This window comes from Gymnodraco acuticeps, unplaced genomic scaffold, assembly GCF_902827175.1.
Source record: "Gymnodraco acuticeps unplaced genomic scaffold, fGymAcu1.1, whole genome shotgun sequence".
Classification (NCBI taxonomy): Eukaryota; Metazoa; Chordata; class Actinopteri; order Perciformes; family Bathydraconidae; genus Gymnodraco; species Gymnodraco acuticeps.
The window spans coordinates 8,418,324-8,445,364 of NW_022990271.1; the positions used below are offsets into that span (position 1 = coordinate 8,418,324).

The following is a 27,041-nucleotide window of genomic DNA, read 5'->3' on the forward strand; positions in this document are numbered from 1 at the left end:
GAGCTGTTGCACCAAATGAAATCTGGGGAATGTAAAACAGGTGCACTGCCTTTTGAGTGTTTGGCAAAAACAAATCTCAGTTAGGATAGTTGCACCCTAAAAGGACAAATAAAAAAATACGAAATAAGAATGAATCTTAATACTAATGAGGGTCAAGCCAATGAATGAAAAGATAACCTGAGGCAAGTTTACTGATTGTTTAAATAGTTTTTTGATTGATTTTTATCAGAGAAAGAGAGTATTAAATAATATTTTAGTGTTGTAATAAAATGCCAATAATAAACCTTGCCCCCATGGCTGATCACATCTTATCAGTATTTAGGGCCTAACAGTGCGTGACTTGCTTTTTATCTGGTGCTGGTAAATCTACTGCCACCAGATAAGAGGCTATTATTTTTTCCTGTTTCTTTAACTTTCCCCCTCAAAGTTAATGTTTGTTTAGGAAATGACATAGCGGAAGCCAGGTGCACATGAGAATAGATCTTTCATCCGCATTCTTAAACTAAAGGTAAGTTAGGGATAATAATAACTTGATTTTTATGAATAAACTTTCAATACAAGGTAAAGTCTTGCCAAATTATAAAATAAATCAGCATTATTAAACATTAAACAACCGTTTTGTCGCTGTTCCTCTGAGACATCCTTCCTGTAAATGAAAACTCAGATACACCCTCAGTTATGGCTCTGCTGTCCAAAGGCCAAGGCAGCGCAGAGGTAATTGAAACTGTGTAACAGAGGACAATGTCCCTCCTTCTCACAGTTAGTCGTGTGTTTTCATGGAGTTGAAGAGATGTCTGCTAGGGTTCTTGTAGCGTTGCTGGCTGTGTCCTGCACTGTTTCTGCTCAAACAGTTCTGGAGAACCAGGCCAAGGAGTTCCTGCAGAAGTTTGATGAAGAAGCCACTCAGCGTATGTACCAGTATTCCCTGGCATCATGGGCCTACAACACCAACATCAACAAGGAGAACTCAGACAAACTGGTAAGCATTCAGAGATTGAGTAACCACTAATTGACCAATGCTCACAACAATATTTTGATGCGACTCTTTACATTCTTACCAGTCTGAAGCAGGGCAAGTATGGGGCAAATTCTATGCCAATATGTCAGAGGAGTCCCTGAAATACCCCATCACAGAGATCACAGATGCAACAATCAAATTACAGCTCCTCTCTCTACAAGACAAAGGCTCTGGGGCCCTGTCCCCGGACAAAGCTGCACATGTGAGATTATTACAATGTTTCATTTCATTCTGTTACATATGTTCTCTTCATGTTTTTAAAAGCTACCTAAATATTGTATCCTTGTGTTCTCTTTTTTAAATCTGCTTGTAGCTGAGTAAAGTAATGAGTGAGATGAATACGATCTACAGCACAGCAACAGTGTGTCTGAAGGACGACCCCCTTAACTGCCAGACTTTGGAGCCAGGTACTACTCTGTTAATAAGGAGCGGTTACGCTGACGTGGCTGCCTCCTACTGTCGGCCGAAGTCAGATAAAGCAGTTTATAATTAACAAAGCCAATAAGAAAGGACAAAAAAATGTATTAATGTTTTTGAACAGAAGTTTTACAACAAGGTCTAACACATTGTAATATGCTTTTTTATGCTGTTTAGTTATTTTATTTATTATTAAAATACAGGCTCGAGCGTCAAAAGTAACTGAGTAAATTCATTCAGGTGCAATAATTAGGTACTTTACTTCAGTATATTGATTGCATGCTTTTGTGTTCTTACCTATTGCTCATGTCACTCAATTTTATTTATGTGACAGCTATTGGTCATTGTTACTTTTCAGTAAGATTTTACATAATTTCTTTTTATTAATGAGCTTTTTAAAATGCAATGCATTTTTAGAGACAAAACTATTTGTCCCCAGTTTTTTTGGCTCCCTCTCATGTGTCAGACATCTGGAAGTTATATATATATATCCAATAATAATATAATATATGTAGTAGTACAGATTTATGGGCATATGTTATTTTCTTGGTATGTTTTAACCGTCATCATTAACATCACTGGCTAAACTACCAAACTGTTTAAAAAGTATAGCAGGTCAAACCAGCTCCAATGTGACCTGTTGAATCAGTTGTAGATTTGAGGGAGAAACAGACATGTATACATTGAATAAATGTACCGTCAGTGATTTGTCTGTTGCTCTGTTCACAGGCCTGGAGCATGTGATGGCCAACAGCAGGGACTACTCTGAGCGTCTGCATGTGTGGGAGGGCTGGAGGAGAGAGGTGGGGAAGAGGATGAGGCCGATGTATGAAGACTATGTGGATCTGAAGAATGAAGCTTCCAAACTAAATGGTGATACATCATAATTTAGGATGTGTAATTTCTCAATGTTTGAATGACATGTGCTGGTTAATTCTGATTTGAAAGTTAATGGAGCTTAAAGCAATGCTCTTTCATTAAATCTGGTAGAAAAACCTTGCCTATGGATCTGAATATGGATAAAAGCTAATAAACATACATGACAGGTCCTCTCTGTGGGGGAAACTTCTGTAGCAATGGAGAGTCAGGACTCAAAGAGACACGAGGAGAGCTGGAGCTTTGATGTCAAACACTGATGGTTTATTTGGAGCTTCTGCCGGAGAATTAACAAGACAAGTCATAGAGCCACGATCTGACCACACGGATGAGTTGCCACAATCAATTCTGAAGAACTCAGAAGACCCATGTATTTAGCTAGTTCTGAGAGAATAATCAACATTGTGCATAACAAGATAGAATCATAACACCTCTATCAGCTGATGCCAACAGGCAGGAACAGGGAGACAGAACACTGAGAGCACAGCAGCCAAGGTTACAGGTGCCTGTGCTCAGTCAGGACAGTTTGAACTGATAAAATGGGTCAAAGTTATGGGCCCTGGAAAATATTACCCCAACACTCTCAATAGCTCTTGTTACACAGTTTGTCATACCTCTAACTCATGTAATACCAGCAATGCCACCATGCAAAAGGGATTGGGTTACAACCATCAAAGCAGAACTCTACAAAACAACAACACTTTTTTTATGTAAAGTTTACGTAAACTGAAATATGACTTTTTTTTCTTATTCTTGATCTTTTTCCCCACACTGCTACAGGTTTTGAAGACTACGGATCTTACTGGAGATATAACTATGAGACCATCGAGGAGGACCCTAAGTACAAGTACACCAGTGATCAGCTGATGGGAGATGTCCGTTCTGTATACAAAGAGGTACGCGTCATATTAGAGGATTTGTGTTTCAAAGCTTCTAGAGTAATGTACAGTTATGGATTGTATGAAGTTATTACCAACATATAATATTGTTTTTTTCTTAACAGATCATGCCCTTATACAAGGAGCTGCATGCCTATGTGAGATCCAGGCTTATGGAGGTCTACCCAGGACACATTGATGCAGAAGGACCTCTGCCGGCCCACCTGCTGGGTGTGTTTTTCTTGCTTCCCCAAACACAAAAAGATAGTATTCAAATAGTAGAATTGTACGAAAGGGGTCAGTTGTAAAGTAGTAGAGCAATTTGCAAAGTCCAACATGCAACAAGAAATCTGTACTGTAACTCAGGTGTGCAGAATGATATTATCAGAAATGACATCAACAAATGACCTTACAGTGAATGCAACATCACAATATAAAGAATACAGCTTCGGAGCTGTACGATTTGATTGTTCATTGAAGTTATAAGTCACAATCTGTTCATTGCTCGCTATGCTATTCAGGACTGCTACTACCACGATGACAAGTCAGAATGATAGAAATGCCTAATATGTGCAGTTTGAATTTGAAGAGAGGCTGTGATTTTGAGATGGGTAAAGACATACATCTGATATTTGTGAAATTGTTACTTAGTGATTTGTTTCTTTGTTCAAAGCTAAGGACACTGGGAAAAGGAAAGATAAATGCAACAGATGTAACATAATGTATATAGAGAGTTTAGCTGAAACAGCAGGAAGAGCTTCTTAGAGTGTACTTAAAGTGAAAACAATTATTTTTGTGTTAATTGTTCAGGTGACATGTGGGGAAGATTCTGGACCAACCTGTACGCTCTGTCAACCCCTTACCCTCACAAAGAAGATATTGATGTCAGCGACACTATGGTGAAAGAGGTGCAGTACAATTACTTAATCAGTAATGATGGTTTATTCAAAAATATATATATAAACAAACAAGATATTTAAATCCTCTATTGTAAGAGAAACTGTCTCTCACAAGTCCATTCGAATTTCAGGGCTGGACTGAGATTCAGCAGTTTAAAGAAGCAGAGAAGTTCTTCATGTCTGTGGGCCTGTACGAGATGTTCCCCAACTTTTGGAATAACTCCATGCTGATAAAGCCTACAGATGGAACAAAGGTTGTTTGCCACCCCACAGCCTGGGACATGGGAAACAGAGAGGACTTTAGGTAGGAGAAATCCACAGACATGCACATATATACCATGCTCATATAGTATCAGATAAAGAGCCAAATCTATCACCATCTCTGTTGTTGAAGTGGCTGATTCCAAAAGCTTTTATGTGCAGTTACAAAAAACACGAATTGAAAGCGAACACTTAACATTTATCTATATTTAAAGCATAAAGCATATTTATCTAAAACACAAACAGCTGTTTTAAAAGATTTACAAGGTTCATTTGCACTGTGTTTTCAATAATCTTATCTTACTGGCAATCAGTACATGGGAGCAGTATAAATGAACATGCTGGAAAACGTATGTTGATTAATCTCTTAGTCATTGTTTCTTGCAGATAAAGATAAGCAAAGCTTTATTATTGTTAATTATTATTCCATATCATTGCCCAAGCACTGACTCGTTCAGAGGTTGGAATGTTTGTAGCACCAAAGCAACGTATACAATATATTTACAAAAAAAGGCTTCAGGCTCGTAAAGTCTCGGTTTGGATTGAAATGGCTCAATATCTTAAACACTTTAAGATTCAGTTTGTTGTACCAGACTCATCACACATGCAGTGCACAGGTTGTTTTATCGACTCTATATCTGATATGGCGTCATGCTAACTGCTGACATGAACACATTTTGTTGCGATATCTTCAGGATCAAAATGTGCAGCAAGATCAACATGGACGACTTCCTCACAGTGCACCACGAGATGGGTCACAACCAGTACCAGATGGCTTACCGTAACCTCTCCTACCTCCTGAGGGACGGGGCCAACGAGGGCTTCCATGAGGCGGTCGGAGAGATCATGTCCCTCTCTGCTGCGACGCCCAAACACCTGATTGACCTCCATCTCCTGCCTGCTAACTTTACTTATGATAATGGTACTGTACATTACATTGACAATTATCAAACCATATAAATAGTTGTCCTCCAAAACATTAAAACTGCTATATTCAGTACTTTTAAAATAAGGTGAATATGGGCCCTTGTGTGTTGAATCTGAATAAGGTCCAGATAGATTCTGAGACACAGACATCTGTGTCTGTCGCTCTGATCAGTTGTTCAGCTTCACTAACAGTTAAGTTAGTGTTAGCTAACAGCTGTCCATAACCAAATTTAAAGATATGAATAAATCTTGTTTATGAGTTATGAGCCAGACAAAAGTTATAACATCTTCATAGGCTCTCAGTTACGCTGCTCCTTAACCCCTACAGAACATTCTGTGGATAAACAGCTATCCACAAATAGGTGGTTAAAACAATCCTTGAGTAACCCAGTCTTGTTTTATAGCTCTATGACAACACTGTTAATGCAAGTATTTAGTGTGGCCAAAAGCTATGAAAGTCACCAAACAGCAGAAACAATATGAAATTGTTTCTTGGAGGTGGCAAACACATAGAAAATTCTTAAAAAAGCACAGCAGGTATGACTAATGTGTTCCTGGGTGCTGCCCTCAAGTGGCATGTAATTAAAATAGCTTCAGCACCGTTGGGCCACCATGACAGAGTCGTCACACCCTGATTCACCTGTTTACTGGGGCGAAACCAGATAATAAAGCATAACATGACCTTGGGCTCTCTGCTAACTGTTATACAAACTGTCATCTACTTACAGTGCCTAACATAGGTGTCATAAACAGCATATCAGACGCAGAGGGGTAACACACTGAAGTGTTTTCAAAATTAGAATTGTGATAAATGCTCTTTCTAAAGTTCAGAGCTGAGGTTATTGACTTGACATGCAACTTTCTAACCATTTTCTCTCTGTATATTATACATTTTTCTTGTTTTTTGCCTTGCAGAAACAGAGATTAACTTCCTGCTGAAACAGGCGCTCACCATCGTGGCCACGCTGCCGTTCACCTACATGCTGGAGGAATGGAGGTGGCAGGTGTTTGCAGGGAACATCACCAAGGATAATTGGATGAAGCGCTTCTGGGAGATGAAGTAAACACAGACTTTCATGCAGCTTCTTTAAATATTCCAGCTAATTATGTAGTCAGTGAAAATTCACGGGTCTGATATGATTACAATCAAATATAGTAATGCTATTAACACACTGCAGGCAAGCATTGTTGCTTTCCTGCAGGTCTGAGGTTACATCATAAGCCTGTATGCGTGCTGACTCTGTTCCTATGACAGGAGGGAGCTGGTGGGGGTGGTGGAGCCAGTGCCGAGGGACGAGACCTACTGTGACCCCCCTGCTCTGTTCCATGTTTCCGGAGACTATTCTTTCATCAGGTAAAGATGTTAGGCTTCACGTCAAGACAAGTAAAGGCAACACCTGGATTTATTTCCAAATCAGCTTTTGAGGCTACTGTTTTCAGTGTGATCAGTTTGTTCTTTTAAACTTATTTTCAATTAAATTTGATGCAAAGGTACACCGTATCCCAAGGAGCAGAGCCCTTTCTGAACATCTTATATCCCTAACATTTCAAAATCAAGAACGTTTCTTCTTTTATCTGATAAACTAATACTGCCCTTATTAGTTGTCTATACGGTTCAGTTCTTCCCAAAATATTACCTATACGAGTCTTGACCACTCACATTGCCACTATCATTGGCACAGCAACCAAAGCTGGAGGGCAGAGAGTGAACAACAAAGGCTAAACTTTATAACTGACCTTCAGTAGAGTAAAACATGCGCTGTTTGAATGTAAGCTTTTAATGGTTATGTCCGTTGACTGCATAAGCAAAAGGAAGTACCTTAGGAAATAGTATGTTGGTATCCTTTTTGTATAACGTTTAGGAATGTAAAAACTGGGTCCAGGTTGAAAACATGACCTGACTGTGTGTGTGTGTCTGGTCGTGAATACAGGTACTTCACAAGGACCATCTACCAGTTTCAGTTCCAAAAAGCGCTCTGCCAGGAGGCCGGTCACACAGGATCTTTGTCTACATGTGACATCACTGGTTCTAAAGAAGCAGGAACCAAACTGAGGTACAGACTAAATGTATTTTGTTGATTGTCCATATAACAGTTTGAAATCAAATAAGAGATAATGTCATATTTCAGTTTTTGCTGTAGCACATTACATCATTGTGGTAAACATGTCGAGATATAGTCGTCATTTATGTTCTTCACTGTTTTCTGTTAGGAATATGTTAGAGCTGGGAAGATCCAAGTCCTGGACCAGGGCTTTGGATACGATCTCCGGGGATGCTAAAATGGACGTCCGCCCCCTGTTGGACTATTTCCAACCTCTCCATGACTGGCTGAAGGCAGAGAACAAGAAAAACAACAGGAATGTAGGCTGGAAGACAACAATAGATCCTTGTGAGTACAACATTTTCAAGAGTATTACCACTAAATTATACTAAATTAATTTGAAAAAGGTATATGTACTTAACATTTTGAATAATATTCGTATTAACTTTTATTTAAAAAAAATGAATACCACTATTATGTCTGTATGGTTATAGTGCCACCGCCACCAGCTGGTTAGTTTAGCTTCACACATAGACTGAGAGCAGTTAGCCTGGCTATGTAGCAGCATCTGTAAATATCACGTATTAACGCATTATATATTATTTTGGACTGAAAGGGAAAAAAAAGTTGTCGTTTTACGAGATATTATTCTTCTTACTCAGTAATTCACCATGTCTTCACAAAAGTTTTCCAGGCAACCAAAGTATGTTTTGTTTTTTACTTTTATACATACCACTATATAGTCTTAATGGGTGAGTTTCAGTTTTGTTTTATTCATTTCCCAAAATGCCAAACTATTATACCTTTCTTCTTGTTTGCTTGGTTTCCTGCACATCAAATTAATCTGCCAAATCATGTTTATGAGCATTTAAGTCCTCACTTAACACAGTTCATTGAATACTTTTGGATAGCTTCTTGAGAGGCCTATATACTGTATGCGTGGACAAACTATGACATTATAACTGTGACTAAGAGAGGAACTTTTTGAAGAAGTAGAAAATGTTTTCATGACAAATACTGGCATGACCAAACCACAGTAAAATGACTAAAATGCGCGTTTCCTGAGAGAATTGTGTGATTGCAGCAACTCAATTGTTCATGACTAATAAGCAATAATTCTTGTAATTAATCAATGCCCTAAGAACTGAAATAATTGAAATGTTAACTTTGGCGCTGTCACTGTCTGTTCATGTGACCAGACATTGGTGGCTATTTCATGATGCCTTCAAGAGCTATGGCAGTTTAAGTGAATTAATCTATGGCAACCATATTTTGCAAAAATGAATAAATAATACGTTAAAATAACCTTTTGATTATTTTTTGTAACAGATTCAGGGAATGCAATCAAAGTGAGGCTGAGCTTGAAGGCTGCTATGGGTGATAACGCTGTGAGTATCATTAATCATTATCAGAAGTGTTATTATTACAGGATAAGGGTTACAATGTCTTGCTACATGTGATGTGAAGGTTGCCCCTTTGAACTTCAGTCAGTTTTATCAAAATACTCAACTATAATGTGTTTCAGGTTCTGAAATCTCTACATTGGCTTCCAGTCGGCCAAATAATTGATTTTAAAGTACTATTGCTAGTTTTTAAATCATTACATGGTTTAGGACCAAAGTATATTGTTGAACTCCTACATAATTACGAGCCATCAAGGTGACTCAGGTCTTCGGGACGGGTCTGCTATCAGTTCCAGGGGCGGTTATAGGGGGGCCAGGGGGGCCAGTGCCCCCATAACACTGACCTCTGACCCCCCTGTGGCCCCCCTAACAATGAAAATTATTATTTATTTATTTTTTAAATGTATATTTTCTGGTACTAGGTGTGCCAAAAACCGCAGGATTTTGTTGCTGTAATGTGAGATTGTGCAGACACACTTATGTAAAGTAGAGATGTAACTGTTCATTGCCTTTATTTTTATATAAATATGGTGTGAGTGCAAACATTGCACTATAACTTAAGCTGAAGCTAACAGTAATAACTATAAGATCTATCTGAAATAAATAAGTGTACTGAAACAAATACCAATAACTGTATTGCATTGTTTTCTTATGCGCAATTACTTCATACTGTCTAGTTCTCTTTTTCGTCCTGCATTTATTGTGCCCCCCTCAGAAAATAACTGGCCCCCCAGTGGCCCCCCCAGTCAAATTGGTCTAGAACCGCCACTGATCGGTTCCGAGTGTAAAAACAAAACATGGAGAGGCAGATTTGAGCTATTGTGCCCCGACAATCTGGAACAAACTACCCAAATCATGCACGTCCGCAGAAACGCTTACTATTTTTAAATCGAGACTAAAAACATATCTCTTTGCCACTGCTTTTAATTGAGCTGCTCATATTCGCACTACAGTATGCCTTTTAAACATGTATTGTATACCTGTGGTGTTTATTTTTATTATTTATTATTTATTTTATTATCTTTGCTTTTTAATGCCTGTTGTAAAATGCCATTATATAATGTGTTTTTACTGTATTTATTCCTAAAAAGTATTTTAATTTGTTTTGTAAAGCACTTTGAATTGTCGCGTACTGAAAAGTGCTATATAAATAAACTTGACTTGCCTTGCCTTCAGTATTCCTGGAACAACAATGAGCTGTACCTGTTCAAGGCCAGTGTTGCGTACGCTTTGAGGCAGTACTACAGCCAAAAGAACCAGACCCTTCAATTCACGTCAGTATCATCCTGGGACCATGAAATATGAAAACATTCTATGCTATGTTCTGTTTTAAACTGACATTGGTTTATTGCCATATTTTTTGAGTGGGTTTTCTTGTTTTTTTGCCTGCAGAGCAGAGAATGTCCTCACGTATCAAGAGAGTCCCAGGATCTCCTTCTACATTGTGGTCACCAATCCAGCAACTCCCACCACATACATCCCCAAGGCTGATGTGGAGGCTGCCATACAGTGAGGCATTCAACACACACACATGTATTTTGATAACATACTGTATTTGATAGCAATATACTTGGTTTGTTTTACCTGAATGTGTCAAGGACTGAGAAGCTGTAATAGTCAGTCAATTGACATGTACTGTGATTCATTTTCAGTCACGCTTGTTCTGGGGATCGCAATCTTTGTGTGTTCTACTTTTGTCCAGACTGAAATATCTGATCAACTGTTTGATTGAATTATTTCGTTATCCTGTCATGCACACATGGTGACCGACCCTCACGAGTCTAGACATAAAAAAAACAGTTGCAGTGGTCAAGCATCCAATTTCATACCAGAACACTTTGGTTTGGTCTCAAACTAAATACTCCCCTCTAAAGCCTTGCAGATAAAATCTACCAATAAAAGGCTCATTCAAGGCTCAAAAAAGCACAACTCATATTATTCAAAGTCATCCAGATAAAATCTCAACAAACATGTAGGTACATTTACTAAAAAAGTACATTCGATATGTTCTTGTAGACAGAAGAGTAAAACCAAAGGTGAAGCTCATTCTGAATTTCACCTCACTTACACAGCAAACAAAGCAGAGCTGTTTGCATCCAACAAAAGGGTAATGGTTGAATAGCTTCCTGCTGAAATTGATCAACACAGTGTGTCCTTTCTCCAGAATCAGTTAAAATGAAGGAGCAATAATAAACCTATTTCGATATTGATCCTAGGTTAAGTCGAGGCCGAATCAACGATGCCTTCCAATTAGATGACAAGACGCTAGAGTTTGTGGGTATCCTAGCAACACTGGCCCCTCCCGTGGAGCAGCCGGTGACGGTGTGGCTGGTTGTGTTCGGGGTTGTCATGGGAGTGGTGGTGCTCGCAGGCGTCTACCTCGTCGTCTCTGGTATCATGGAGCGCAAAAAGTGAGTGTTAGATTCCAAACTGAGACCCATTCCTACAATTTTTTCTACCAATATACCTTTTTTGTACATATCTTGTCTTGATCTGTAAAGCATGAAAAGTGCTATATAAATAACGTTTATTAAAAACGTCATTAATAACTGTGAGACATGTTGTGCTTCTGGTGTGTTTGTAGGAAATCTACAAAGACAGACAGCGCGGAGAATCCCTACGAACACGATGGACAAACTAACAAAGCTTTTGAAGAAAATGAAGATGAACAAACTGGACTCTGAATCCGATGATAATCAGAGGGAAGTCCTTAATGCTCTTAATAAAGATAAAATAACTACTACAATATGCATTTTAAATATACTTCCATGTGAATGTACATATTGTTATATTCATGTGTTTTGATGCATGAATATTATACTTATTGTATTAACAATATATAGGCCTAACAAGTCCAACCTAACAACGCTTAAATGATTTTGGCTGTGCTGTTTGGAGTAAACCTTTATGCAATAATGGTGGCCATTTACCTTGTCTTTTGGACAGAATAATGTATATTAAATAAACTGCAGTGTCATGCATTTCAAATTCATGGTGGTTTATAAAAGGAAAAATAATTGTTTTGTATTTGTTTTAAATATTTTATATTCTGCAAAATGCTTTAATGGTCAGACATGTTTTAAATAATGTTTGATGCGTTTGCTTGTCTTAAAATAACACATTTAAGTATCTTAACTTCCAAACATTGGTGGTTAGGGTTTTAACACTTTTATTGTTGTAAGATGCATAAAATACAAGGGTTTACCAGTGTATTCCAAATATTAAAGCATAATAATTCATGTTGTACATCTTAATGTGTTGCTAATCAATTATAAAATAGTAAGCATTTTCCAAATATCATTTGTATACAGTATATACACATAATTATACAGTACATATACCATTGAACCCAAATTATATTTTGTTAATACATTAGACTCATGTTTATAGTTTATATATATTTTTTTAAATGTTGCTCATCCCTCGATGATGTATATTTTAAAATGTTGAACAAATAAAGTTACTATCACTTCATCTTGATACTCAAAATAAAAATGTTCACAAAGTTACAGCCCCTTCACAAAAGATATTCATATTTATAAAAACGTAAGTAAAAAACCCATACAAAAAACCCAAAACACGTTTTATCAGATGTAGTTGTATGATGCATATCTACACACTTCTGCAATAGCAGAATTTGACACAGTGACAATTAGTCACCGGACAAAAAGATCTCCCCTCATGTTTCCCTGTCGTCTATGAAAAAGTCACAAATAGAAATCTTGATTTTAAATAGTAAACTTGTCTGAGAACTGAGAATACTCTGAGAAGAAAGTGATTATTCATCACTTCTGACTTGTCTGGATGACAAAGAGGAACTGTTCTTCTTCCATCCCTCCATCCATGGTGGCCATCTCCACTGAGTTGGTGGTGTTGATCTGAATAAACCAGCCACCGTGCAGCGCTGACTCAAACCTCCGCTGTCTCGTGTGGTCGGCCCTCATGTAGAAGAGGAAGGACAGAGTAGTCTCGTCATTCATGGAGATCTTCTTCAGCTTCTTCTTCTCGCACATCTAAAACAACAAGAGACGTGAGGATATCCGACACAGAGAGCATCACTGTTCAACATCCTGGCAGTGAGAAGATATCTATGCTTGCAAGTATCACAACCGTTCACAGCATAAAAGCATTTATTATGATAACTTATGTATAAAGTATGTGTAAAGGCCAAAACAAATAAAAAGAAGCTGACAAAGGGCCATATATATCACAACATTCAAGTTAATGATCAATCCTCTCGAATTAATCAAGAGAAAAAAAGAAACAAAGATATCAATAGCAAATCTTGATTATTAAAAGTAGATTACTGGCCCATAACACAAATGTTTATTGTGTGACATTTGAGAGAATTCCGATTCCAACAAAGCACAAGTTCAAAAAAGTGAACCCAAGTCCGAGACCTGACTTAATTACTAGTTCCTAAACCATTTCTGAGGCCCATGTCCAATTTAGGAACGATTGGTTGCAGCACCTGTTAGAGAGTAACATTTGTGTGAAAAAGCCAAAATGAACAGTACATAAAAATGGGTTGAGGGCTGTTTTCACCACATTTCCTGACCTTGAAGGCTGACCAACATAAGTGGAAATTAATCTATTTACAGTGTGTCGCATTCCAATGAAAGAAACTCTAATCTGACACTTCTGAAATGTTTTCCTCTGCTGTGTATAGAAAAGCAGTCAACATCTGAAACAAGTTGATCATCGACAGAAACACCACTGGCATTTTAAAATGTAACTTACACACAATGTCTACAATGTTTTAAAGATGGATTGTCAATATTTAATGCATTCGTGGTCTCAGATGAAGAATTCGTATAATTGATTGAGTGATCCCAGACCTTTGCAAAACTCAAACTGTAGGGAACATAAATGTCTGAACCAAATTTCAACGGCAATCCATCTCAAAGATTATTGATAAAATTCCCTCAAAACCACACAAGTTAGCCCGGTGGTGGCACTAGAGGAAAAGTCAGATGACCACCGAGTTATCTGGGACGTAACTGCCAAACTTCATGGTAATCAATATGGCAGTTAGTTCTCGAAAGTGAACCTGTTCAGCCTAAGTCTCTAGTTATTACCTCCACTTGTAGGAAGACGTGCTCTCCTTCCTTGCAGCACCTGAGGAAGCAGTTGGAATTGCTAAAGTTTAGGACCACTGGCATTCCTCTGTCAAGGAGGCTGGTCGACTTGTAGAGGTAGATGGTCATCTCCTCTGAAATAAAAACAAACATTAAGAAATGAAAAACCCATCTTTGATTACTGTAAATGTTTGTTGCTGCATGCTTCCCAAAATGACAAACCTGGATTTGGTGAAGCAAAGAGTCTCTGCGAACAGAGACGTTTGAGGTAACGGTGAGAGGGCACATGTTCGATGGCAGTTTTCAAAGACTTCAGCTGTCGGAAAGTTCCCCCTCCTCTTGAAACTGAGAGTTACACAGAGAACAATCAAACAAAGAGTGTCTAGTCTATAATTCATACCCCTTTTACAAGTAAAAAATAACAAGCGTGATTAATTCCTCTCTCATAATTGTATCTTCATAAATAATAGTATTCAGTATTATTTATTAACAGTTCTACTAATAGAAAGGGGTTTGCACTGCACATAAGAGATCTAACGTTGCTTTTTGATCAGATGTACGGACCTAATAATACATATTTTACTCATAACGTTTATAATCCTTTCTCTGAAATTATACAAGAGGATATTTGGAGATCAATGGATGTCACTTCACTGTAAAATGTATTTTTTAATCATTTCTCTCTTAACAAATATTGATCTCAGTGAGACTATTTGTAGAAATATATATTTGAAAGTAAATAGTAGGGAAGGTCAGAGACTAAAACATACTCACCAAGCACGACCTTGCTGGAATCTGACACCATGACAACATCATTAAAGGTACACCCTGTGCCATAACATCCCTGACAGGGGCTTCCAGAGTCGCAGCCCCTCCCTCTCACCACAGAGATGCTGGTTTTCTTCATGGAAATGATGAGCAGATCCTCCCCCTCTCCATACTCCTGGTTTTCAGCTCCACAAACATCTTCCTCTAAACCCCCGTCCTCCTTCCCCCCCTCCTGCTCCACTCCATTCTCTTCCAAGTCTTCCTCCCTCCTCATCTCCATGCTGAAACTGAATATTGTAGATTCCTTGGACACGGGATATAAAGTATCCTCAGACGGTAAGGACATGTCAGTCTGCTCCTTCTTCCTGCCGGCCTTGTGCACCGTCTGAACACCAGAGGAAGTCAACATGGGGTCAGACTGAAAACTAACTTTGTGTCAGAACTCCCCCTTAAAACACCAGCACAATGTGTGTTTTAACTCTACCTAAAATGTAGATTGGACGATGTCATGTCATGTTGATATTTTTTAAGTGCAGTTTAAGCTCATGCAATATACAAACTTTGTCACCATTTCATGTAAACATCTGTTAATGTCATGGGAGCTAAGTTAGCCTACACTTGTATGTCTATTCATCCCACTTATTAACAGGATAACAAAACAGGGATACTGTTTTATAGAGACTCAACAGGATTATTTTTTAATAGGAATTCTGACAACCACATGTATTATCAGTTTGAGAAAAATAATAATATATAATGACAGTTTATCATTTGGTGAATTTCTCTCTTAAAATAATCACCAACAATGGACTGCAAAGTATGTCCAAAGCGGCAATGTTCAGCTATCTCCGACTATGAGAATAGAGAGGGAAGTTTGTGGACTCACCAGCATCGGAGTATCTTTAGCCAACGTTTGTGCCAACTCCTCGGGTGTGAAATCCTGCAGGTCCATGCCGTTTACCTGCATCAGTTTGTCTCCTCTCCTGAGAAAAACAGAAAACATATGAGGCTTATACTAAACGGTTTTAGTTCAATATTGTCTGCCAAAGTTGGAACAGTTTTAGACATTTCACATTGAAGGCGTCAATCTTTCTTGTTTTTCTAGTTTTTCTAGTTTTTCTTGGGAGGAACCGGACTTAGTTGTGAAAGACTTGGTTTGTACATTACATTACATTGCATTTAGCTGACGCTTTTATCCAAAGCGACTTACAATAAGTACATTCGACCAGGAAGACACAACCTTGAAGAAAACAGAATCATATAAGTACATCAGGTTTCATAGAGCCAAACATTTCAAGTGCTACTCAACTGGCTATAGATAAGCCAGTCCTTTATTAGTATATAAGTGCTCAAAGTGGAGTCGAAAGAGATGAGTTTTCAGTCTGCGCCGGAAGATGTGCAAGCTATCTGCTGTCCTGATGTCAATGGGGAGCTCATTCTACCATCCTGGAGCCAGGACAGCAAACCCACGTGTTTTTGCTGATGGGAACTTGGGTCCCCCTCGCAGCGAGGGTGCAGCGAGTCGTTTGGCTGATGCAGAGCGTAGTGCACGCGCTGGGGTGTACAGTTTAACCATGTCCTGGATGTACGAAGGGCCAGATCCATTCGCAGCTTGGTAAGCAAGTACCAGTGTCTTGAAGTGGATTCTAGCAGTTACCGGAAGCCAGTGAAGGGAGCGGAGGAGCGGCGTGATGTGGGAAAATGTAGGAAGGTTGAAGACCAGACGAGCCGCTGCATTCTGGGTGAGCTGCAGAGGTCGGATGGTACATGCAGGTAGACCAGCCAGGAGGGAGTTGCAGTAGTCTAGGCGTGAGATGACGAGAGCCTGGACCAGAACTTGCGTCGCTTTCTGTGTCAGCTGGGGACGTATCCTCCTGATGTTGTAAAGCGTGTATCTGCAGCAGCGGGTTGTAGCAGCGACGTTTGCAGTGAAGGACAGGTTGTTATCTAGGATCACACCCAGATTCCTTGCAGTCTGAGTCGGGGAAACAACACAGGTGCCGATGTTGATAGTCAGGTCAAGAGTGGGACAATCTTTTCCCGGAAGGAAAAGAAGCTCAGTCTTGTCAAGGTTGAGCTTGAGGTGATGAGCAGACATCCACTGAGAGATGTCAGCTAGACAAGCAGAGATGCGTGCGACGACCTGGGTCTCTGAGCGGGGAAAGGACAGAATTAATTGGGTGTCGTCAGCGTAGCAGTGGTATGAAAAACTATGCGGGCTAATGACTGATCCGAGCTAGTTTGTGTACAGGGAGAAGAGGAGGGGACCAAGAACAGAGCCCTGAGGGACCCCTGTAGTTAATTGACAAGGGTCGGACTCAGACCCTCTCCAAGTTACCCTGTAGGTACGGTCTTTGAGGTATGAGGTGAGGAGGGAAAGTGCAGAGCCTGGAACTCCAAGTTTTTGGAGAGTGCGAAGGAGGATCTGATGATTCACCGTGTCGAATGCAACAGACAGGTCCAACAGGATGATGACAGAGGAGAGGGAGGCTGCTTTGGCAGTGTGCAGTTCCTCAGTGACAGCAATGAGAGCAGTTTCTGTGGAGTGACCTGCCTTGAAACCAGACTGGTGCGGATCCAGAAGGTTGTTCTGATGGAGATAACAGGAGAGTTGTTTAAAGACAGCGCGTTCAAGTGATTTAGACAGGAACGGGAGGAGAGAGACAGGCCTGTAGTTTATAACATCAGACGGGTTGAGAGTGGGTTTCTTTAGGAGAGGGTTTACTCTTGCTTCCTTGAGACTGTTTGGAAAGTGACCAGAAGTTAGAGAAGTGTTGATGAAATGGGTGAGAAACGGTAGAATATCAGGAGCGATAGTCTGAAGGAGGTTTGAAGGGATAGGGTCCAGAGGACAGGTGGTAGGGCGGGCAGAGGTAATGAGGGTAAGAACCTCACTTGGAGAGAGAGGGGAAAAGGAGGTTAGTGTGTGGGTGGAAGGAGGGTCTGGTGACCCAGCGGTGAGTAAAGGTGAGTCAGAAAAAGAATATCATCAACCTTTTTTTCAAAGTGGATAACAAAGTCGCTTGACAGAAGTGAGGAGGGGGGAGGGGCTTTGGGAGGGTCCAAGAGGGTGGAGAAGATGGAAAATAGTTTTTTGGGATTGGAATAGGAAGATTGGATCTTATCTTGAAAGAAAGTGCTTTTTTGCCTGAGAGATCGAAGCAGAGAAAGAGGAGAGGAGAGCCTGATAGGTTAGGAGGTCGTCATGGTGTTTGGATTTCCACCGTTTCCGCTCTGCTGCCCGAAAGACGGTTCTATTAGCACGCAGTGCATCATTTAGCCAGGGAGCAGGAGGGGACTGACGAGCCTGCCGAGATGTGAGAGGACAGAGAGAGTCCAGAGAGGATGAGAGAGTAGAGAGGAGAGTTTCTGCAGCAGAGTTTGGAGGCAGGAGTTGGAACGAGTCAGAGGAAGGGAGGGCTGAGAGCACCGATGAGGCAAAGGTAGAGGGGGAGAGGGAACGAAGGTTACGGCGGACAGGTGCAGGATGAGAAGAGATTAGTTTGTTATGTTTGGAAAGGGGTAGAGAGAATGAAATGAAGAAGTGATCGGATGTGTGGAGCGGGTTTACAGACAGGTTAGAAGTAGCGCAGTTCCTTGAGAATATGAGATCAAGGACATTGCCAGCTTTATGAGTTGGTGGGGAAGGAGACAGTGAGAAAGCAAAGGCGGTTAACAGAGATGTTAGTTCGTCTATCTTCCCTGTCTGGAGGTTGAAGTCTCCGAGAAGTACAGCGGGAGGACCAGTTTCAAGTATGTGTGAGAGGAGATTATCTAATTCCTCCAAGAAGTCCCCCAAGGCGCCTGGTGGACGGTAGAGAACAACAATGGTTAATTGTATAGGATGGGTTACTGTGACGGCATGGAATTCAAAGGGGGAAGGAGTGAAGTTAGGTAGCTTGAAGAGGGAAAAGCTCCATTTGGGAGAGAGCAGGAGACCAGTGGCACCTCCTCTGCCAGTGGGTCTAGGTGTATGGGAGAAGGAATATGCTGTGGAGAGAGCTGCTGGGGTGGATGTGTTGAATGGAGTAATCCAGGTCTCAGTGAGAGCAAGGAAATCCAGGGACTGCAGGGAGGCGTAGCCAGAGATGAAGTCAGCCTTAGGAACAGCTGACTGGCAGTTCCACAGGCCACCTGAAACTAGATGTTGGATCTCAGTGGAGCATGTGGGATAGATGAGAGCAGGCCGGTTATAGCGATTGGGAGATACACGAGACCAGTGATAATTGCGAGAAGACACATGAACAGGAATGGAGAAAATTAGTGAAGTTACGTATTGTGCCGAGGCTTCGAAGCGTGTGTCGAGTAATCCCCGAAGCTTTTTGTGAAGCTTGTATCGAGGCTTGTATCGTTTTGGGCCAGTGACGTCATCGATGACAAACGAAGCCTCGCTGCCTGTCGATACCACGTGACTGCTTTAGAAAGCGATTCAGATCGGTTGAACCCATAGGTTGAACCACAACGCTCATATTACCCATGGATGTATAATAAGAACCATATTACCCCTCCTGTACCCGGGCCCGGTGACACGATGGAATTAAGAGAGCTCAGACCCTCACTTATATAGAGGTCGGAACATGTCATAAGTATAAATAAATAAAAGCATAAATAAATGTAGGAATAAAAACATGAATACATACAGGAATACATTGTATAAAGTGTTTTCAGATGAATTCAGTGTGTGTGCTGCGGCTCAGCTGGAAAGCAGATGGCTCATGACGGCAGGGTCCCTGGTTCAACGCCTGTTCAATACGTCTTTGTTGTTTATAAAAGCTACAGCTAAATGAGATAATGTAGTTAATAAATAGTCTTTGATATGGTTTAGCCTTTCTCAGGCTACAACATGGTTAAGTTTACGAATATTATTAAGGAATACAAATCCCTCTTTGCAATGTTTACCAGCCTCCTTAGGCTTTTCAATCACAATCATTAAACTGGAATAAATACAATATTGTTAACATGAAAATGTGAGTTTATGTTCGTTGTTTAGAGTTATTCTAAGGCTTTACTCATTGGGAACTCGGTAGAGCACACTGTTGAGATGTCCAATCTGCCTGTTTTACTAACTTTGACCAACAGGGGGTTTGTGTTCAAATGAAGCCCATGATGAAGCCTCATGAGATGAACCCTTTTGTAAACCAATTCGCTAGAAAGCTTCAACGCTTCATAAGGCTTCATCTCGCCATCACTAGAGAAAATACACATGATTATAGCCTGAGGCTGAGCGGCTAGAAAACTAAAGAAAAGAAAAATAAGACACCAGCGGTAATTAGCTGAATGACTCCAGCAGGACTCCAATGTCTTTGTCAGTCTTCGGCTGTCTGACGCTCCAGGAAAGAGCTACCTATAATGGACGCCTGATTGCTGAGTTCTCACAGCTGTGGGGCCACGCCCCTCTAATTAGTTAACTCTCTACAGCTGATGGGCGAAAGCAGACTGGCCCTGCCTATATTGTAATGCAGGCTTGAGTGCCCACTGCGACCTGTGTAACAGGTTCCCTTGAGCAGATCTGAGATTTAAAATCTCTCAAAAGCGCCGTTTTAGCTACAATAACTACAGAACAATTATACAGAGTAGAATAAATGAAACAGAGAAGTCTAATTAAACTTTGATCCAGAGGTATTTTAAGGTATCTCTCCATAAGATGATGTGTGCATCTCGACCGGGTGACGACAATACCTATTGATGCAGCAACCACTGTAAGTTATATTCTTGTTTAATTAGACTTCTCTGTTTCATTTATTCTACTCTGTATAATTGTTCTGTAGTTATTGTAGCTAAAACGGCGCTTTTGAGAGATTTTAAATCTCAGATCTGCTCAAGGGAACCTGTTACACAGGTCGCAGTGGACACTCAAGCCTGCATTACAATATAGGCAGGGCCAGTCTGCTGATTGAGTGAAGCACAATAGCGTAAATTAGTCATCTTCCAGCTAAAAAGCATTCAAATACCGCATTTAAAATCTGATGAACTCAGTGTGCATCTCGACTGGCTGACGACAATACCTATTGACGCAGCAACCTGAGAAAGAAAAACAGGAAATCACATTTTAGGATGTGAGAGCAGCCAGTATTTGAGATTTCGGTATATTAAATGATTCAATGTTTAATTAAATACATATTTGAACCCTTTTAACAATTAATTGTCTGATTCTCTTCCTTTAACAAATACTTGTTTAATTTTAGTTTGTTTAATTATTGTATTTTATTCGACACTTTACTGGGAAGAGCTCTGTGGTCTGGGCCCGATAGAGCTTTTCTTAAAAAATTCTTATTTGTTAGTACAAAACAAAACAAACATGTACAAACTGTATTCTCAATACCTGACAAACGCCTTTTCTCCACTCCCTTTTTTGTACTTCATCACATTTTCCACTTCATACTGGTGCTTCCCTTCATGGATCTGGTGGACGATCAGCACGCCTCCCCTAACTTGAGGATCCTATCATTCAGGAGTATATGAACAAAAACAAAATCACCAGAAATACAAAATCATATATTTCAAAATATATCTCACATATAGCAATGTTGACTAATATGATATGATATGTTGTGTCACCCACCTTCACATCCATGGTGCTGACAGTGTCCGCTGCTAAAAAGACTGAATCCGACCCCGCTGACAGTGCCAGCCTTTTAAATCCTGAAGTGTGTTTGAGCTTCTGCTTTGCATAAGCAGAAGTGGAAGAAGGACTGAGAGGTGATGTATGTGGAACTGATGCCAGAAGAGGAAGTGAATGGAGATTAGTACATTTTCAATCCAAAAGGGGGACATGGTTTATGACTTTCTTAAGAAAAGAGAACTTTCTGATTTCATCAGTTGAAGCTTTTCATTTGAGTGTTTATACAACAATTCATGCCAGCACTGTTTTGTTATTTTACTGGATGTTCACTTCCTTAGCACAATTGTTTAAACCCTAAACAGAGGGAAGAGGAAATAACAACCATCAGTTTATTGTAGCTATGTCACATTAGATATGGGAATTACTGGAAAAATATGACTTCCTCTGTGAAAGTTAATATCTCTGTAGTGGATTATACAAGTATAGTAGGGTGGTTCTTTAATGAAGTAGAAACAGAAGTGAGAATTAACGCTTCTTCACAAATTGTAATGGTAATATCACATTTTGACTTCACTTTAATTTATTAAAAAGTAAATATAGTAAACAATTAATACTTTTTAAACTTTTATATTTGTATTAGCTTAAATGTTCTGCTTTGTAAGAGTGCATCTATCTAGTGTATGTGGGTTCTGTCAAACATTTAGCAGTGAAAGAAGTGTTCAGATCCTTAACTATTGTGGTATTAACTAAAGTTAGCACGAACACTGTACAAGATGGAAACAGCTAGCCTAGCTCTGCCAAAAGATAACAACATCTGTGGCCTCTACCAACTCACCTATAAAAACGCTAGATGTTAGGAGTACAATAGTGCCATTTCCAGGGTTCATAAGTTGGACTATTCATTTGCTAGCAAGAGGAACTTCCTTGTTGACACATTCAGGATATTACATTACATTACATGTCATTTGTTAGACGCTTGTATCCAAAGTGACTAACATACATTCAGTACTGTGGGCAATCCCCACAGGAGCAATTTGGGGTGAAGTGTCTTGCCCAGGGACACAACGACATGCTGACTGCAGTGGATATAAGTCAACCAGTGGAGACTCTAGGCCTAAAAACCTTTTTTATTATTGGGATGAGTTGTGTCACACACTAACAAACACACTCTGAAGCTATTTCAAGCTTTTCCCTGTTGAGCCAGTGAAGTCGAGCTAAATCTGTAGGAGCGGAGGTGGATTGAGTTACATGAGAAGCACATGCCACTATCGCAAAGTTTCAGGATCACCACCGTCCACTGCAACACGATTTATCTCAGAAGCTGGCACAAGTTGATAATCCAAACTTAAAGTAGGTACTCTGATGCCCTAAAATGTATGTACCTGATATTCTGCTTGATAAGTGTCTGTCTGACTGCTGAGCAAAAACATTGTTAACAGCTGAAGGTGATGAGTAATGTTGACCTCTGTGGTGAATTTCACTTGTTTTAATACGTTATTTGAGTATGAGATAATAAATGGTTAAAAGCATGTAATGCATTCATTAACAAACTATTTCAAGTTACCAGATGAAGCTTGGCATTGCTGTTGGAATTTATATTATTGTGTTTTGAGTTTTAGGAGCAATTCATAGATAGTTCAAAAGTGTCTTAAGCTTTGGTCAATGTGTTTATTTTATAGAAACTAGAATGTCAGCAGTTATCTGAAGCACATACAAACTGATTACAAATGTTTATTGCTCATTACGAATTAAAATACAATAATATGAAAAAGAAACATCTATTGTATTACTTCGATTGATTATTATGGGGCTCCCTTAAGGTGGGGTGCTGTAATATTTGAAAGAGTTTGCGTCTGAGTTGTGGAATGCACACTGCAGGTGACCTGATACATCAAAGTAAACTACCATTGAGTGAAAGTGAAATGTTACCGTTTAAGGAACTGACTCTGATTTCAAAATAGGCTTTGAAAGTACTACAATTTTCCCATGCTTGTTTATACGGGACATCTAACACATATTGTGGGTTTGTGTGTGTGTTTCAGATGGTGATACTCGATGTCTTAATAATAGGGGGTGGCCCTCATGCCTTGACCCTTGCCACCTTGCTATCCCACCCTGACACAAAATCAGACCCTGGACATGTCTCACCCCTCTCCATCTCCCTCTCGGACCCTGCGAGGGCTCAGACAAACTCAGAGACATCCAAAAACAAACGCTGCAGAGGCAAGAAGAAGAAGAGGGCAACAGCAGGTAACTGCTTGACGTCACTTACTAAATCCTATCAGATACAATTTTATATTATGAGATCAACTTTCTGAATTAAGAAGATTCACTGCTCTTCGTCCCACAATACAGTACACGGAATGTTTTTTTTGCTTTGTGTACACATTTTTGTCAGTCAGTCATTCTGTCTTATGTTGTTGTAATATTTATAATTTATTTTAGTTTTTCATAATTTTGACTAATTATTTCCTCCAGTCATCATTTTACATGTAAGTTCCAATCATAAGTATTGGTATGATACCTACATGTTAACTGGCTGAGTGTAAAACAAATAGTATTGAATTAACCTGAGATTCAGAACAAATTGTCATTTTTTCACTTCTTTCATTCATTAAAATTGAATCATAGTCGTCAGGTGTTGAATCCGAGGTCTGGAACCAGAAACCAGGTTACCTTACAAATAAAACACAAAATAAATGAATGACCTATTGTTACTGTCACTACTCTACTTCTGCATTTTAACTTGCATGAAATGAACAAAGGTAAAACACACTTCTGTTTCCCTTTTTGCTCTCTAAGGGGCTTCCCTATTAAGTTCATATGTCCTTTGGCAGGCCTGACATTTGAGGAGTGCCTAGCAAAGTCAACACTAGGGAGGGCCGATTGCCCCCCGCTGAGTCTCAGAGTGGTAGATTCCTATGGGGAGTGGACCACTCTGTGGGAGAGCCAATTCACAACTCTGAACATCCCTCACCTGCGCTCACACACACTGGTGCACACAGACCCTCTCAATAAGGTATGAACACTATCAACTTACCCTGAAGTAAAACAAGGAAAGTGCGTCTACAGTATGAGAATTAATACATATGTGTGTGGTGTTGTTGTTTTTTGTCAGAAAGCACTGCAGGAGTTTGTTTTAAAGTTGGACCGTTCAGCAGAGCTTCACAGTCTTCCAGACCAAGTTTATATTCTGGATGAAAACGCATTTTTTAATGATATGAGGCTCGGCAAGAAGGAGAGGAAACGTCTCAACATCGCCTCAACACTCAAAAAGAGTTTGTCCTTCAGTCTGCCAGGAACCAAACTAAGTGTGGATTTCTTCAAAGATCAGGTTAGCGACACAGAGTATTTGTGTGTGTTCTGCATGCAATGTTTAATGTTAACATGTTTCTTTATTGAATAAAAGCAATCCCAAAAGCATGCATACTGTAGCTGTATCTTTGTTGTTTAGAATTTGCTTTATGCTTGTTTGTAGTTTCTCTTAACTAATTTGGAAATCTTGAGTAAAAACAAAGGGGATTGTAGCTGAGTACAATGCTCAGGAGAACGTTTTGAGGGATGGACTAACACTGGTTTGGGTCACAGCATGAGCACCTACATCTGATCATTGCTATTTGCTGAATTGTTAAGTGGGTGGTTGTGAACCTGCAGGTGGAAAGATACAGCTTGGACAAAGTGCTGGTGAAAGGAACAGTGGAGTACATCAGCCCTGTGCTGGATGACGAGGAAAAGGGGGAAGAAGAGACCGAGTGGATGAAAGAGGGTGATGACATAAGAGTGACCGAGAGGAAAAAAGTAAAATATTTTGTCGTCAAACTTCAAGAAGGCATCAAACTTAAAGCCCGCCAGGTCGTTATGGCTACAGGTCCAACCCGCGCCCAGATGGCAAACATCCCTTCATGGGTGAAAAGCATCGGAGAGAGCTACCCAGAGGAGCGTTTGCAACACACTGTGCACCTGATGCACCACCTGTCATCTGCTAAGCAAAAACTTAAAGATGATGAGAGACAGAATGAGGCTTTTCACTCTCAAGGTAAGTCAGCTCTCTTCTGAGGGTTATGCAACATTACAATAATACAGAAACGCTTTGCAGGGAAACAATGTTTTAACATTTAGGATTCAATAATACATTGCTCTCACCTGAGGTTACCATGCTTCGACATGCTTCATTTCATATTTGATCCCCAGTCTCTGCTGCAACACTTTCCTTTACAAGTACTGTGTGTGTGTGTCTAGAATTGTGTGTAGTGTGTGAGGCAGGGCAGAGAGTAATGGTAGTTGGTGGAGGTCTGACCAGCGCTCATGTCGTCTCTATTGCCCTGCAGCAAGGTGCCAGCCATGTGACATGGGTTATGAGGAAGCACCTCCAGGTCTAGTGACAGTGTGAAACTGCATGTAGAACTACAACTGAAAATATACCTGACTTCCTCCAGCACAGGTATCAGTCTTGATTATGTATTCCGCAGTTGAAGCAGTTTGATGTGGGCGATGTGGAGAGCTTGGTGGGCCGTTACTCCCACGTGGAGCACGGCATCAAGATGGACGGCCAGGCCTACCTACGGCAGTTCTATAATGAACGCAGTCTCCACAAACGGCTGGCTATGATTCGCCAGGCAAGAAAAGGAGGGGCCGTTACCCCCGAGGCCTACATCCACCTACAGCCATTCATCCTGAGTGGACGGGTGGACGTGAAGACTTACTGTCAGGTAAAGGTGCATCCCAAAGGGTGTAAGATTAAAGGTGTAGTGCATTTGAGAAGGTAAGGTGAGGTTAATGGAGGGTTTTTACCTGAATCTCATGTAACTTTCCAGGTGAGTGAAGCCAGCTGGTGCTACAGGAGCCAGGCGTGGTGTCTGTCCCTCAGCACCGGGGCCCACTGGTCTGGAGATATGATCTGGCTAGCCACCGGCTGCAAACTTGATGTCAAACAGGACCCGCTGCTTTCTGAGGTGATGAAGGAATTCCCCGTTCAGGTAGGTTGGGCAATCAAATGTGTATGTAATGTACGTTTAGGATCAAAATACAATTACAAAATGATTAAAATGACCTAAAGGATGGTGACATACGAGTGATGTATGTATGTATTAATTAGGTCATTTTCCATGGTGTAAAGTTAACAAGGCGACATGAATAGATGCATTAATTGTTTCGGGTTTGTTTGTCCTCTCATAAAGGTGATAGACGGTTGGCCGTGCATATCAGAAAGCTTAAAGTGGACTGAAGGCTGCCCGCTCTACCTGATGGGGCAGTACACTGCTCTTCAGGTTGGTCTTCAACAGAGAGTTTTGGTGATCAAAAATAGTATCACCAACAATCTATCCTAATGTTTTACAATGTTTTTTCCCCTGTACAGGTTGGACCACATGCAGTAAACCTTGCCGGTGGTCAGGCTGCAAGCATTCGAATCGCCAAAGACATCATGCGGGGTCAGAAACAGCACCATGCTGATGCTTCTGAACTGAGTGGGGAGAAATCAAAAACTGAAGAATATATCCAACAGATGCAGGGCCTATTATGGTTTTAGTGTTAGACCAAAGAATATTAAAACAATTCTTGAATACTTTAATGATGCTGTAAAACTGACTTTGTTTTTGGGAACTATCACACCATTCAAATAAACACATGTTCATCTTTAATGGCTGAATCCAAATTATTTAACATTAATTTGAGTTACATTTACAAAATCTATATAGCGTTTTGTGTTTCTCATCCATCTGTGCGTTCACAATATGGCAAAACTATTTATTTTTTCTTAGCCAAAGGGCGTTGTATGTTATTCATATTAAGTCAGTGGGAAATGTGATTATGGGGGCAATACAATTCAAATTGACTCGGAGATTTAGACATGTCGAGGATTGTTTGTTAAAATAAGTCAACGTCGGTGTTTTGTAAAGACTGATTTGTTCTGC

General features: G+C 40.1%; 3 protein-coding genes across 7 annotated transcripts; 2 read left to right on the top strand and 1 right to left on the bottom strand.

Moving 5' to 3' along the window:
• Positions 1–457: 457 nt before the first annotated feature.
• On the top strand, positions 458–11,713 carry ace2 (angiotensin I converting enzyme 2). 2 transcript variants are annotated; one of them, XM_034221233.1, is made up of 19 exons: positions 458–508; positions 852–979; positions 1,062–1,220; positions 1,332–1,425; positions 2,165–2,308; positions 3,092–3,207; positions 3,315–3,420; positions 4,000–4,097; positions 4,220–4,392; positions 5,045–5,271; positions 6,192–6,336; positions 6,532–6,630; positions 7,208–7,330; positions 7,488–7,666; positions 8,648–8,706; positions 9,898–9,995; positions 10,114–10,230; positions 10,938–11,132; positions 11,306–11,713. In XM_034221233.1, the coding sequence occupies exons 2-19, from the start codon at positions 911–913 to the stop codon at positions 11,403–11,405; spliced, it is 2,301 nt and encodes a 766-aa protein (XP_034077124.1). In that variant the 5' UTR covers positions 458–508; positions 852–910; the 3' UTR covers positions 11,406–11,713. The 2 variants fall into 2 exon arrangements, with proteins under 2 accessions (XP_034077124.1, XP_034077122.1); XM_034221231.1 differs by lacking the exon at positions 458–508 and having other exon boundaries at positions 701–979.
• A 160-nt stretch (positions 11,714–11,873) lies between these two features.
• LOC117549377 lies at positions 11,874–26,055 on the bottom strand. The gene is made up of 8 exons (XM_034221238.1): positions 25,921–26,055; positions 21,130–21,281; positions 20,890–21,008; positions 15,454–15,550; positions 14,574–14,952; positions 14,022–14,144; positions 13,800–13,933; positions 11,874–12,734 (listed from the first exon to the last, which is right to left on the bottom strand). Exons 2-8 carry the CDS (start codon positions 21,139–21,141, stop codon positions 12,507–12,509), a joined length of 1,092 nt encoding a protein of 363 aa, XP_034077129.1. The 5' UTR covers positions 21,142–21,281; positions 25,921–26,055; the 3' UTR covers positions 11,874–12,506.
• On the top strand, positions 20,168–26,768 carry zgc:113276 (uncharacterized protein LOC553748 homolog). 4 transcript variants are annotated; one of them, XM_034221235.1, is made up of 12 exons: positions 20,168–20,651; positions 20,985–21,021; positions 21,153–21,271; positions 23,172–23,379; positions 23,967–24,148; positions 24,248–24,463; positions 24,784–25,165; positions 25,369–25,502; positions 25,599–25,838; positions 25,944–26,105; positions 26,307–26,396; positions 26,486–26,768. In XM_034221235.1, exons 4-12 carry the CDS (start codon positions 23,172–23,174, stop codon positions 26,654–26,656), a joined length of 1,785 nt encoding a protein of 594 aa, XP_034077126.1. In that variant the 5' UTR covers positions 20,168–20,651; positions 20,985–21,021; positions 21,153–21,271; the 3' UTR covers positions 26,657–26,768. The 4 variants fall into 4 exon arrangements, with proteins under 4 accessions (XP_034077126.1, XP_034077125.1, XP_034077127.1 ...); XM_034221234.1 differs by having other exon boundaries at positions 21,153–21,266; XM_034221236.1 differs by having other exon boundaries at positions 20,168–20,623; positions 21,153–21,266.
• Positions 26,769–27,041: the final 273 nt, after the last annotated feature.

What these genes read in the sequence shown, in the direction of transcription:
- ace2 (XM_034221231.1), top strand. Translation starts at nt 791, where the DNA reads ATGTCTGCTAGGGTTCTTGTAGCGTTGCTGGCTGTGTCCTGCACTGTT. An exon ending in TGAAGCTTCCAAACTAAATG is followed by an intron (nt 2,309 to 3,091) that starts GTGATACATCAT and finishes ACACTGCTACAG; the next exon opens with GTTTTGAAGACTACGGATCT. An exon ending in GATGTGGAGGCTGCCATACA is followed by an intron (nt 10,231 to 10,937) that starts GTGAGGCATTCA and finishes TATTGATCCTAG; the next exon opens with GTTAAGTCGAGGCCGAATCA.
- zgc:113276 (XM_034221235.1), top strand. Translation starts at nt 23,172, where the DNA reads ATGGTGATACTCGATGTCTTAATAATAGGGGGTGGCCCTCATGCCTTG. An exon ending in TGGATTTCTTCAAAGATCAG is followed by an intron (nt 24,464 to 24,783) that starts GTTAGCGACACA and finishes GTGAACCTGCAG; the next exon opens with GTGGAAAGATACAGCTTGGA. An exon ending in GGCAGTACACTGCTCTTCAG is followed by an intron (nt 26,397 to 26,485) that starts GTTGGTCTTCAA and finishes TCCCCTGTACAG; the next exon opens with GTTGGACCACATGCAGTAAA.
- LOC117549377 (XM_034221238.1), bottom strand. An exon ending in GGAGAAAAGGCGTTTGTCAG is followed by an intron (nt 15,551 to 20,889) that starts GTATTGAGAATA and finishes TGTTTTTCTCAG; the next exon opens with GAGAGGAGACAAACTGATGC. An exon ending in TTCCAGCAAGGTCGTGCTTG is followed by an intron (nt 14,145 to 14,573) that starts GTGAGTATGTTT and finishes TGTAACTCTCAG; the next exon opens with TTTCAAGAGGAGGGGGAACT.